Source organism: Apodemus sylvaticus, chromosome 22 (genome assembly GCF_947179515.1).
Source record: "Apodemus sylvaticus chromosome 22, mApoSyl1.1, whole genome shotgun sequence".
NCBI lineage: Eukaryota > Metazoa > Chordata > Mammalia > Rodentia > Muridae > Apodemus > Apodemus sylvaticus.
Window position 1 is genome coordinate 59,270,215 of NC_067493.1, and position 13,346 is coordinate 59,283,560.

The 13,346-nt window shown below is 36.0% G+C and overlaps 2 protein-coding genes across 2 annotated transcripts; both read right to left on the reverse strand.

The window, feature by feature from the left end:
• Positions 1-1,898: 1,898 nt before the first annotated feature.
• Positions 1,899-2,870, reverse strand: LOC127672961 (olfactory receptor 14J1-like). Its single transcript, XM_052168449.1, has one exon. It carries the CDS (start codon positions 2,868-2,870, stop codon positions 1,899-1,901), a length of 972 nt encoding a protein of 323 aa, XP_052024409.1.
• A 9,154-nt stretch (positions 2,871-12,024) lies between these two features.
• LOC127672369 (olfactory receptor 14J1-like) lies at positions 12,025-12,987 on the reverse strand. Its single transcript, XM_052167467.1, has one exon. The coding sequence runs from the start codon at positions 12,985-12,987 to the stop codon at positions 12,025-12,027; it is 963 nt and encodes a 320-aa protein (XP_052023427.1).
• Between the last annotated feature and the right edge of the window lie 359 nt (positions 12,988-13,346).

Genomic DNA, 13,346 nt, shown 5'->3' on the forward strand with positions numbered 1-13,346 from the left:
ACTGAGAAAAAAGGTGATAGATAAGTCAGCATTAGCTTACTTAAGTGTATTTCTCTACTTGTAATTATTAAATGTGGGAGGACTTTCACAATTTTTCTATTTTAAATTGCTAGGATTCTTGTGGTTTAAGGAAAGTCTTATCTATTTTGCATCTTTCTACCTTAAAAAAAACTATAGTTAGATATGTGGTGTTTACACTCAATTTCTTTGTCTGGTCTGCTCTGCTCTGCCAGAGCATAACAATGGTCACTGCTGCATGGTCTGTGCCATTCATTTTGAATTACACATAAATTTTATAATCTCATCCACAACTCTCTTAACTTTACCATATTATCTCAAGATGTTTTGATACTTTCCTACTTAGATTAAAAAACATTTATATCTTCAGCTTCTGGTATCTTTGGCCATTTTTTTTTACTACACAGAGATTTCTTTTCTACAAATCTCTAAACTACCTTAGGATGGCTCAAACTCTATTTATTAGATATCCTACTTTCCTTTATTTCTGTCTTTGACTCTGTCTCTGTCTGTCTGTCTGTCTGTCTGTCTCTCTGTCTCTGAGATATCCACATACATACATATGTGTGGATGTGCATGATTCATATGCCATTTCCATCACATTCATTAAAGGGAACTGTCATTTATTATAGGTGCTAGGGCAGAAGATAAAATATTGACTGGGTTTATCTATACAAAACTTCAGTAAAAACTTAGTTATGGGATTTACTCTCCATGAACCTGTAGATCTCTGACTGATGGTGAATGTTTACTCCTAATGGATATGCATGTAAACATTCTGTGTTGTAAACTCCTTATTCAATTTATAATTTTAATTTATATGTAAACTTGTGATGAACTTTTTACCATGCGATCATGTATTCTGAAAGATATATAAGTGTTGAAGACAAAGATAAGAGATCATCATCATCATCATCATCATCATCATCATGATTCATTGTGCTTTTCCCTTTCTCTTAGAGAGCTTTCATAGGGAACTTTTTTACTACCTAGAAATAAGTGGTAAATTCACTTTTCAAAGTGTCCGTTTTTTTTTTTCCCCTCGGGACATCAACTCGCAGGCTGAAAGTTAGGGCCCAGCCATTTCTGTGAAGATGATAGAACAAAAGCTGCTTTACCTAGTCCCTCTCTGTTAGGCTACAGGTGTTAATTGCCTAAGAGAGAGACTTTTAACTCTCAGAATGAGCAAGAAAGTTTTTAGGACTTCTTAGCAGTTATCATCATTGCTATACAGACTAAGCTTGCCTAAAAACATCACAAAGGTCTTCCTGCTTTTGCCTCCTGACTACTTGGATTACATTATAAAAATGACTTACTAGTAAATGAAAATTAATAGTAAATGATACAAGTTAAAGAACTGAGGCTTATTTATATATTAATTACATTAAATACTTGGCACCCAGGAGAACTATATTAATTACTTTATATAGAGATGCATAGAAATGGCATACTTGTTCATCCTATTCCTTAAAATTTGTATATGGAAATATAGTAATATGAATCTTTGAAATAAGTGATAAATATTAAAATTACGATCCATTTGGTGAACTGAGTAACCAGTAACTAATTATCCTTTGTGCTTATTATTATTATGATATTTCCATAAACATGTTAGGATTATTAGTACGTTTATATGTGTACCAGTGTGGTAATGGACTAGAAGAGTTAGGAAGAATTGGGTTTGTATTACTAGATTATAGTCATATATTTTTCACTAACTTGAAAAATCTATAAGTAAATTTAATGAAATAGGTTCAAAGAATAACATCAAAACTTGCTATGTAATAGATTTATAATATACATTTTCTAGAAAATATCATTATTTTAACATTACATATGTAACATATTCATTATAATAAAAGCATTCTTTGTGTTCAGTGTTAACAGACACTAACAACAGAACAAAAATAATTTTCCCCAATGAATTCTTCGCTTAACAGTAACTTCTTTATAGCTCCCTTCAAGGACTCATTTCTCAGACTATAGATGACAGGGTTGAGGGTTGGGGGTAGTACTGTGTAAAAGATAGAGAGCATGAGGTCTAAAGCAGTTGGTGAGTCTGGGGTTGGCTTTAGATAGGCACAAGTCCCTGTTGAGAGAAAAAATGACACAACGAAGAGGTGGGGCAGGCAGGTGGAGAAGACCTTAGATCGGCCTTCAGCAGAGGGCATCCTGAGAACTGTGGAGAATATCTGGCCATAGGAGAAAGCAATCCCCATGAAGCAGACGAAGGCCATTACAGAAATGAAAGTAGACACTCCCAGTACTCCGAAGTAATCATTAGAGCAGGAGATCTTGAGCAACTGGGGGATATCACAGAAGAACTGATGAATTATTTTGTCACCACAGAATCTGATAGACAGAGTACTTGCTGTGTATAAAGTTCCAGAGATGCCTCCACTTAGCCACACAGCTGCCACAGCCCAAGTGCACTTTCTGGGACTCATGATGACCTCATAGTGCAGGGGGAGGCAGATAGCCACATAGCGGTCATAAGACATCACTGTGAGAATGGCTGTCTCACTCCAGGCCAAAGCTGTGAAGAAAAAAACTTGCAGCATGCACTGGCCATATGAAATGTAGCCACTTTGTGCTAGGGAACTCTCAACATACTGGGGAACTGTGACAGAAAGGGATGAGAAGTCCAGAATGGAAAGGTGCTTCAGAAAGTAATACATCGGAGACTGGAGCTGTGGGGCCAGTGTTGTGATGGTGATAATTATGAAGTTACCTGCTGAGCCGAAGAGGTATGTCACCAAGAAGAGCAAAGCCTGTAAGATCTGCAGCTCATGGTTGTCAGAGAACCCCATGAGGAGAAATCCACTCATTGTGGTTATGTTTCTTGTAGCCATTTTGAGAATCAATTTGTGGTAACAGCTAGAAAATAAAAATGTTTTTGAAATGCAATATATATTTGTGTGTGTGTTTAATATATAAATATATATATATATACATATAAATATATATAACAGAAATTATACATAAATGTTCTATTTTCTCTATTCCAGCTAATGTTTAAGGAATTGCAGTTTATCAAGTTTTCAGACTTGATAAATATTCCTTTAATGGCGAGAATCTGCAGGATAAAACAGTTCTTCTGTGATGAAGTTTAGACTTTTTGATACTTAAGCAGTAGTTAGAGGTGAGTAAAAGTGTCACAACTCACCATATTATTTTGCTTTCTCTAAAATCTTTTCATTTTCCACTAGGGAAACCTATGACTTTTAAGTCACAGTAGAAATACCATTTTGAGATATTGGTTAAAGTTTTCTATTCTTTTTCTTTTTTTTGTTTTTTTTCTTTGTTTTTTTTTTTTTGTTGTTGTTGTTGTTGTTGTTTTTCGAGACAGGGTTTCTTTGTATAACCCTGGCTGTCCTGGAACTCACTCTGTAGGCCAGGCTAGCCTCGAACTCAGAAATCCGCCTGCCTCTGCCTCCCAGAGTGCTGGGATTACAGGTGTGCGCCACCACCACCCTGCCTGGTTAAAGTTTTCTGTACTTACATTTTATGTACTTCTGAATTATATTTTGTATACCTCTGTATTGTAACAGATGGTCTAGCTGTGCACAGGTGATAGACACTTCCTTCCTAGCAAACAATGTGCTCATTACCATAGAAACTACATGCAGTGGTACTAAGAGCCTAATCAAATGAGGCATCCTACTGTTTTTCTGTTTTTTAAGTGTAGCAAGCCCAGAGCCTTAAACTTTCTCAGCAAGCACTTTAACCTTTTTTCTACTTTTAAATGGACTTTTTATGGAGCTTACTTTTGCAAAGGAAAATATGTGTCATTTTCCAATTTGGTATCTAACTTGATGGCCTGGAGTATAGTTGGTATCTAAAAACAAAACAAAACAAAAACAAAAAACAATAAAAAAAATCCCCTGCTTTTGAATTGTATGTGTCCATGTGTATGGGGTACATGTGCATGCTTGTGTCTGAGTAAATCATCTTGTAACACTGGTTTTTGTGAGAACTCTGAATCTTGAGATTAAAACAGTTCCTCCTTGTTTTAAACTCAGAGGAATAGCCATCTAGTGCCTGCCTTTCCCGAAATAGTGCAGACTCAGGCTGCCTTTCTCACATTCCTTTTGTAGAATAAATTCAACCTCTGAGTATTCCATTTCTACAGTTTTCCCTGATAGAGGCCTGTTTTAAGATTGTAATAAAGCATCAGTAAATTAAAAGTTTTAAAATATACTTAGCTGCCCCACTGGAAAAGCTCTTGGCTTTAATCCATAAAAAGGGATCAGAACTTTAATCTATCTTGGGTACCATCAGATTAAATGGTTTTCATCGAAGCCACAAACGATACAATATAAAGTCAGAAAAACTAAACACTGTAAAGTTGCCTCAAACATTTTCTATATTTCTCATTTCTGCTCTGTTGTAACTGGTAAAATATTAACAGAAGTATTGTTCATTATTTTTGTTTTCATTTTGTCAAACTGTACAAGGAGTTGACAAGAGACTGAGAATCTAAACAGTTAATTACATTCAGCACTGAGTTTTATAAGACAGAAATTCTGGTAATTTTCAGTAAAACTAAAATTTTTATTTGCTCTACACATTTAGTTTTATTTTTGTTAAGCTAAATATTTTAAGATCCACTTTACAGGAAGAACTTAAGTCTCAGATGTTTTTTATAACAGTAATGAGATACAAAATTTAAACAGTGGCCTTTTAGATTGACATCAATTTTTCTTTCACCCAAAAATATAACTATCAAGAAGAGTCATGAATGACTTTGGGGAAAACACAGTTTTTATAGAACATGTAACACTGAAAGGTTTATCTCTACTGCTTCCCTCAGATAGCATTTTAAAAATAGTTTTCCTGATTCCTGAGTTATACGAGCACATTACATATCAACCTTTCTTATTTATGGTTCTCTTGCATAATATTTTAAAACTTTTACATGGATCACATATGTGGTTTTTATTAATTTACTCATTTTCAGTAAGGTGAGCTTCCTTTCTTCCTTGATTGAATTATAACTTTGCTATTTCAACCTTCATTTAAATTCTGCAGTTTAATGTACTGCAAGGATTTATAGAATAACTTCCCTGCATTCATCCTTTTATATTGGAAAACTCGTCTTAGGATTTCTTGGTGTGTAGGCATCTATCTAAACTGATTACCACCTGTGATTAAATTACTTTTCTACAACCATAGAGTTTTAAAATGTGCTGTTGAAGACAGGTTTGTTTTTTTACTGTTTTTTCTTTGAGGGGTGGAGCTAACATAAAAACCAACTGAATGACAGTGTGCCTCATTTTCTCTACCACTTTGTCACTTGGCATTTGGATCCATTGAAATGGTGCAGGGGATTTGGTGAGACTAGGATTTTATTGCCAGCTCAGTGGTTCCTAAAGTAGCAGATCTGAGAATCTACTGGGAAGAAAGTTTCAACCTAGAGAGCAGAGCCTCAACACTTAGCAATTTTGGTGTATAAGGTCACGTGACACCCAAAAGGCTGTATACTTACCACACTCCTTAGTATTGCTGCTGGTAAGAGCATCACATAGAAATCAACTTTTGGTTAAAGCGTCATCTTATTTCGGGGCACTGGGAACTGGTTTTGAACATTTGCTTCTTACCTAATAAATAAAGCATGGAAATTCATATATTTCGGTGTAAAACAGTTTGAATTTAAACATATATTACAGCCTGGTGGTGGTGGCGCATGCCTGTAATCCTAGCACTCTGGGAGGCAGAGGCAGGAGGATTTCTGAGTTCGAGGCCAGCCTGGTCTACAGAATGAGTTCCAGGACAGCCAGGGCTATACAGAGAAACCCTGTCTCGAAAAAACCAAATCCAAAAAACAAAACAACAACAGACACACCATGAAATCCTTAGACAAATGGATGGAGCTGGAGAACATCATACTAAGTGAGGTAACCCAGTCTCAAAAGATCAATTATGGTATGCACTCACTGATAAGTGGATATTAGCCTAGAAACTTGGATTACCCAAGTCATAATCCACATATCAAATGATGTCCAAGAAGAACGGAGGAGTAGCCCCTGGTTCTGGAAAGACTCAGTGCAGCAGTATAGGGCAATACCAGAACAGGGAAGTGGGAAGGGGTGGATGGGGGACCAAGGGGAGGGAAGAGGACTTATGGGACTTTCGGGGAGTGAGGAGCCAGGAAAGGGGAAATCATTTGAAATGTAAATAAAAAATATATCGAATAAAAAATGCAAATTAAAAAAACAAACAAAAACCACCATATATTACAACTAATTCTATACTCCTTTTTTTCCCATTTTTAAAATTTTTTCATTTAATCTTTTTTTTCCAGTTCAGACTGTACTCTTAACCCCAAAAAGATAAAGTGTGCAACATTGCAGTGTCCCACTGCAACACATACACTGCAGAGCAATGTCGGATTATAATATAGGCATGTAAGAGAAAGTAACATTAGTTCAGAAAACATTACCTTAAAATAATTTCTCCACTGCTTCCAACCAAATCTGTATTCAGGCTTGTAACTTAATATATGCAGTCTTATGTTCCTTTTATCTTTCTTTTGACTACTTTGTGGGTTTCTTTTTTGTTTTGTTTTGCTTTGCTTTTTATTTGTTTGTTTAATCTCTCTCCTGTCAATATTTTCTCTGGCTCAGCTCAGACTCCCCTGGTTCAGTTGTCACCATCTGTCTTCTCTTCTCAGTCTGCTAGCCCAACTCATGTACAACTGCTTCTATTTTCACTCTGCTCAATCACTTTTCTTCTCTAGCCTACTCAATCTTCTTTCTTCCTGCATCAACTGTTTTCTCTGACACTATTCTTCTGACTCCTGAACCATCCTCCTGCTTACTCCTCAGTTCTATTACTCTCTCTCTTTCTCACAGTCTCTGTTGTCTTTTTATATCCTCCCATCCCAGAAGTCCAATAGCCAACTGACACTGTAAAGCATAGGATCATTTAAAGGGGTAGGTGCATAAAATATTTCATACTACAGAGGATATCAATATAAACTTGTTAATAGTTAATTATAGTAAAAACCAAGTTTTATAAAAGTGAGTAAATGACTTTCAGTATAAAAACAAATACTGCTATATACTCATCAGCCCTTATCTCTCTTCTTTGTATTAACAGAGTACATGTCCCAATCCACCTTTCAACATGGTTGGGCATTCACCTTAGTTACATCTAGTCGAATGTAGGTAGACGTGAAACATCTATTTCCAGGCAGGACTCATAGAGACCTTATGTAATTTTTGTTTAAAAAACCAAACACAAACACGCAACTGTTGTTTAATCAAAAGATTGCATCCATATATATTTAGGCCTTGAAAATGAAAGTCAGTAGTGCACAAATATTCAGTTCTGCTTGTTTTTAACATCCTCAATCTGGAAACAATCTAAATATTATTTAATGGGTGAAATGTTAAGTATATTTAGTGCATCTGTATTACAGCATACCACTCAAGAACAGAAAGGGAAAGGTTTATGTATACGGATGAGAACAGTGATAAGTGTCAAAAAGTCAGCATCAGAAGTTCACATGATGTATGATTCTATGTATTTTTGTACAACTCCTGAAATAACGATGTTTTGAAGATAGGGAAAATACCTTTGATTGTTAAGGACTGGAATGTGGTAGGGAAGGAAGGTGAATGTAACTATGTAAAGGGTAAGACCATAGACATCCGTGTGGTGATAAAATAGTTATGTCTCAACTGAGGTAGCAGCTATATTGCTTCATACGTATAAGAAAAGACTATAAATCTATGATTTGATATTACATTGGAGTAATGTAAGATAGATAAAGGAGGCATGGTACAGATCTGTTCTAATTTGCAACTTCTGAGACTCTAGAATAATTATAAAAATTAAATAAAACAAGTTTCTACTGAGCATTCTCATTTTCATTCCATGTTGTTCCATGATCAGAGAGGACTCTGTAAACACAATAATGGAAAGAATCTACCATTCACTTGTGGTTTACTGTATAATTTTAGACATCACTGTAGATGAACTCTGAAAAAAGATAATAGATATTTCTTTCTCCTGAGTGCTGTGCTGGTTAAATTTTGTCAGTTTAAGACAAGCTATGATCATCTGTAAAGAGGAAAACACAATTGAGAAAATGCTTCACTTTTGTTGGCCTGTAAGCAAATCTGTGGATGCATGTTCTTGATTAATGATTGATGTGGAATTGCACAGTCCTCTGTGGGTAGAGCCACTCCTGGACAAGTGTTTTTGGGTTGTATAAGAAAGCAAGCTGAAAGGGGAGGGGGGATATTGGGAAAGATTTTACCATTGGCAATGTAAATTAAGACGATATTCAATGAAAGAGAGAGAGAGAGAGAGAGAGAGAGAGAGAGAGAGAGAGAGAGAGAGAGAGACAGAAAGAAAGAAAGACAGACAGACAGACAGAAAGAAAGAAAGTAAGAAACAAAGAAAGAAAGAAAGAAAGAAAGAAACAAAGAAAGAAAGAAAGAAAGAGAGAGAGAAAGAAAGAAAGAAAGAAAGAAAGAAAGAAAGAAAGAAAGCTAGCTGAAAAACTCCTGGAAAGCAAGCCAGTAAGCATCGCTTCTTCATGACTCAGTTTCTGCTTCCAGGTTCCTGCCTTAAGCTCCTTCACTAATTTCCCCCAATTATGGATTGTGGACTATAAGATGAAATAAAGCATTTCCTCCCCAGATTGCTTTGTGTTTCTGGGATTTATAGTGACAACAGAAAGCATATGTGTCAAGTTGAGATATTAAACTATGAAGTCAGGTCTTATGTGGGATGTTTCTATATGCAGTAGATAGTAGTTAACATATAAACTCACAACTTGTCAAAGTACAAAGACTGAGCCATCCATATTGTTATATCATTGAACTCTATGACTCAGGGACCATCACTGAAGACGGTATGGAAAGACTGTAAGGCCTTGGAGAACCAGAAAAATAGTGTCTTCAGAACCATTGTCCTACTTCATTCAAAGGGGCATAATTGACTCCACAATACCTACATAAGCTTAAGCTAGTCACTATGGAGGTAGAAACGATTCATGAGCTTCCACATCTCTTACAGTCTACTGCAAATAGAAAACTGAATTGGGCTTAAATAAAACTGAGCCTGCCAGCATACAATCATGTACTGGGTAGAGGCTCACAGGTCCCCTATTCCTCCTTGTTCAACTATGTCAGACTGATGAATTCTAGGGAATGTATGGCCATTGCCTTCAGTTGTGAACCAAATGGTGAACTCACCACTATTCTATGGGTAGTTCCAAATCTCTGGCCACACATTCTGGTCAAAACCAGAAAGCTACAAAGGAAAAAGTAACATTATGTGGAAATGTAGGAAAGGGATATGTAGAGAAGAGGGGAGAAAGAAAAATAGCAAGTGTAAGAGTCAGATGAGAGAGCATGTGGGGGGGGAACAATACACCAAATACATGTAAAATATTTCATCGTACACATTTAATCAAAACAAAAACATGACCTTAGAATGCTGTATTAACATTCATAAAAACTTTATTTAGAATGATCCCATATTGTAGTCAATGTAGTTGTTTACCAGCCAACAACATAATGAACAAGATATTCCCCTAGTAAAAGACATAACAAATCATACTACTGCAAAGTAAGTGTCCTATGTCTATGTAATGGAACACAATTCAGATAGAAAGAAGTGAACTATGTAGTTCAGCCTCAGAATAGCACACTCAGCAACATTTCCTGCTGAAGAGTGAATGGTATAAATCCAGAAAGGGAAACAACTCTGTAATGATAAAAGTCGTTTGGTGGTCCCTGGGGTTAGAAGGCTGGGACAGAAAAGATTGCCAGATACATGTGAATACCAGTTTGGTTCTGTGAGTGTCTTGATTGAAGCTGCTTATTTAAATGGTTGACTTTAATGCTCTGTATGTGTACACTTGACATGAATGCCATTTTTTAAAATTTTTTAATTTTTTTGTTTTTTTGCTATTTATTTTTAATGTATACAAATCTCATTACAATTAAGATGGCAAAATGCAAATTAAAGAAATCTATACTGCATTCAAAACAGAAAGTTGCTAGGGGTTGTTTATCCAGTGTACCAATCTGAGAAAATGTTTATCTAAAGCCAGAATGCCAGGGAAGATACAATCAGAACTAATTACTGACTGGTTGGTTGGGGGTTGGGAGAAGATAGCATTCAAGTACATAAACAATTAAGTGGCCAGAGGAATCATTAACTGTGGTGAGAAAAAAAACTGATACAAAAAAAATGTGAGTTGAAAACTGAGAAAAGATTGAAATGTGGAAGTTATTAATGCCCGATTATGGCTGATTCTCTGGAAGTTAGTCAGTCAATTAGTATTACATATTTTCCTTCCATGAAATGACAAATAGTTTCTGATTAGAGTTCAGTGGGCTTACCCTTCAACAACAGTACAATCTAATGATATGCAAAGATGACAAGAATCAAAGAGGCACACACAGATAAACCTACAATGTTATTTATCTTTATTTTGTGTCATTGTTTTCTTTCTTGTTGGAACTTTTAAAATTATTTCTGTGAGAAAATAAAACACTTAAATTTTTAAAATTTATCAATGGTAATATAATTCATAGATGATATCCTGTATTCAAGGAATATAGTGGGTAAAACAGTACTCAGGAAGATGCAGCCAAGAATTGAATTCATGTAGGAGAGAGGATGAAGCATAAAAGCCAAGGAATTCCTTACATACATGGATAAATGCATTTGTAAGTCCAGATGATAATTAAATCATGTTTAAAATAATGTTAAATATTCAAAATAAAAAGTAAACTTAATATTGCATATAGTCAATAGAACAATCTAAAAATCTATAGTTCCACCACTACTCATTCCCCGTATCATTAAATTGTGTACTTTGATTCTTTTGAACACTCAAGATAAAGGGTCCTTTATATTTTAACTTTGTAAATAATGAGTCTTTGGGAAAAAAGCAGGTTATTAACCCAAGTGAGCAACACCATTAGCTTCTCAACACTTCAGCTAATGCACTCACAGATTTGTGCTCAGCACACAGGACTCATCACAGATGTGCTTTTGACTGTAGGGATCTTGCTGGAGTCTCTTTTTGTATCAGATAGGGTAAGATTTAACTTGAGCATTTTCAGTAATGGAAAAGAGGATCCTTGGGATCTACTTCATTAGTGAGGTATAATCACGTGTCCCTATTTTTATAATCAGATGCACACATACAAATTATTCTTGGGAACAAAGCGTTTATGTTGTGCGACATACAGATAAATGTACACTATAAGAACATTAACATGAGTTATAATTTTACCTATTTTTATTTGAAAAATATTCTTGTTGCATTATTAGTAAAAATGGAAAATATAGTAAAACTATAAATTGGTTCACATGGAATAGGAAAGGAATATATAGGAAACGTGAATTTTGGTAGGGACTGAATAAGTTATGGACATAGTTACTGTACTTTTTATGAGCAAGAAAACCTTGTAGCTATGTAAGAATAGCAGGTAACTTGGTAGCCTAGAGGGAATTATGTACAGCAATAAGGGATCTAGTATCACACAGACAAAATCAGTTTACCTAATGGCAGTTTAAAAATGTATTTATTAAAATTAACTTTAAATTGGTATTGGGTCTTGTCAAAACTAACTCATTTTTTCACTCTTAATTCCTGTACATCCTTAAGAAATGATCTGAAATAATATTGGAATTAGAGGAACAAGGGAGCCCATGCATATCCTTACTGGTCAATTATCTTTCATTTGATAAAACATTATTGAGAGCCGGGCAGTGGTGGCGCACGCCTGCAATCCCAGCACTCTGGGAGGCAGAGGCAGGCAGATTTCTGAGTTTGAGGCCAGCCTGGCCTACAGAGTGAGTTCCAGGACAGCCAGGGCTACACAGAGAAACCCTGTCTCGAAAAACCAAAAGAAAACTCTCTTGAGAAGGACATAACTAAGAGAAACACTGAAACAGAGTCTTAGAAGAAATCTAATTCATCACTCCTCTAATCTAGGACATAGTAGCAATATCTCTTAGTTTGTTGTCTCTTTAGAGATTGAATATAGCTTTTGCATATACCATTCTCCGAGAAAATTCTTCTCTTGACAACACTTTCTTCAGAGCTGCTTTCATGGACTCATTTCTCAAGCTGTAGATGAGTGGATTGAGTGTTGGAGGTATCACAGTGTAGAATATGGAGAATATGAGGTCCATTGCTGACAGGGAATCTGAAGGAAGTCTTAGAAATTCAAAGCCTGCAGCTGAGAGGAAGAACATGACTACAAACAAATGTGGAAGACAGGTGGAGAACACCTTAGTCCGACTATCAGCTGATGGAATTCTCATCACAGTTGAGAAGATTTGAATGTAGGAGAATACTATGGCAATCAAACAGACAAAGGCTGTGGATGTTGTAAATGCAGCCACTGCAATCTCATTAATGAATTCATAAGAGCAGGCTAGTTTTAGCATTTGGGGAATGTCACAGAAGAACTGGTGAATAATTCTCTTCCCACAAAGAGGAATTGAGAAATTAACACCTGTGTGTATGAGCCCAGATATTCCTCCAGCCATCCATACAGCTATCACTGCACACTTGCAAGCATGGGGATCCATAATTGTCTCATACTGCAGTGGCTGACAGATGGCAACATACCGGTCATAAGACATCACTGTGAGAATAGCTACTTCTGATGAAGCCAGAGCTATGAAGAAGAAAACCTGAAGCACACACTGACCAAAAGAAATGAAACCATTGTCCATGAGTGAGTTTGCAATGGACTGAGGAACAGTAACAGAGATGAAGCAGAGGTCCAAAAGAGAGAGGTGTTTCAAGAAGTAGTACATGGGAGAATGAAGACGTTGGTCCAAGGTGATGATGGTGATAATGAGGAGATTGCCCATGATGGCCAACAGGTATGTGATCAAAAAGAGCACTGCATGTAAAATCTGAAGGTTACGCTCATCAGAGAACCCCAGGAGGAGGAATCCAGTCTTGAAGCTCACATTCATTATGGTCACTCTTGAGACTCAAAGTTTAATTCTATTTAAGAAAAGCTAAAAGAAAACTAGTGATAGCAAGAAGAACTTGTTATCCCTGGGATTAGTTAACATTCAGTTCTAACAAATATTTAGCAATTTTCTGGAACTAGAAACCTTAAGTGTAATCAACAAGTCATAAGAATTTTCTGGGCTAGAGCCTGACTTGTCACTATTAGAATAACTGAATGACTAAAATTGCTTTACTTCAATAAAGCCAGTGGGAATGAGGTCATATAGTAACATCATCCTTTATACATGGTACCTTAGCATCAAGCTAATATATTGCAGCCTCCTCTGATGACTATAGAAAATTCAGTTACTGGTACACT

Bases quoted from the DNA above. Each gene is read 5' to 3' on its own strand.
- LOC127672961 (XM_052168449.1), bottom strand. From the start codon at position 2,870: ATGGCTACAAGAAACATAACCACAATGAGTGGATTTCTCCTCATGGGG.
- LOC127672369 (XM_052167467.1), bottom strand. From the start codon at position 12,987: ATGAATGTGAGCTTCAAGACTGGATTCCTCCTCCTGGGGTTCTCTGAT.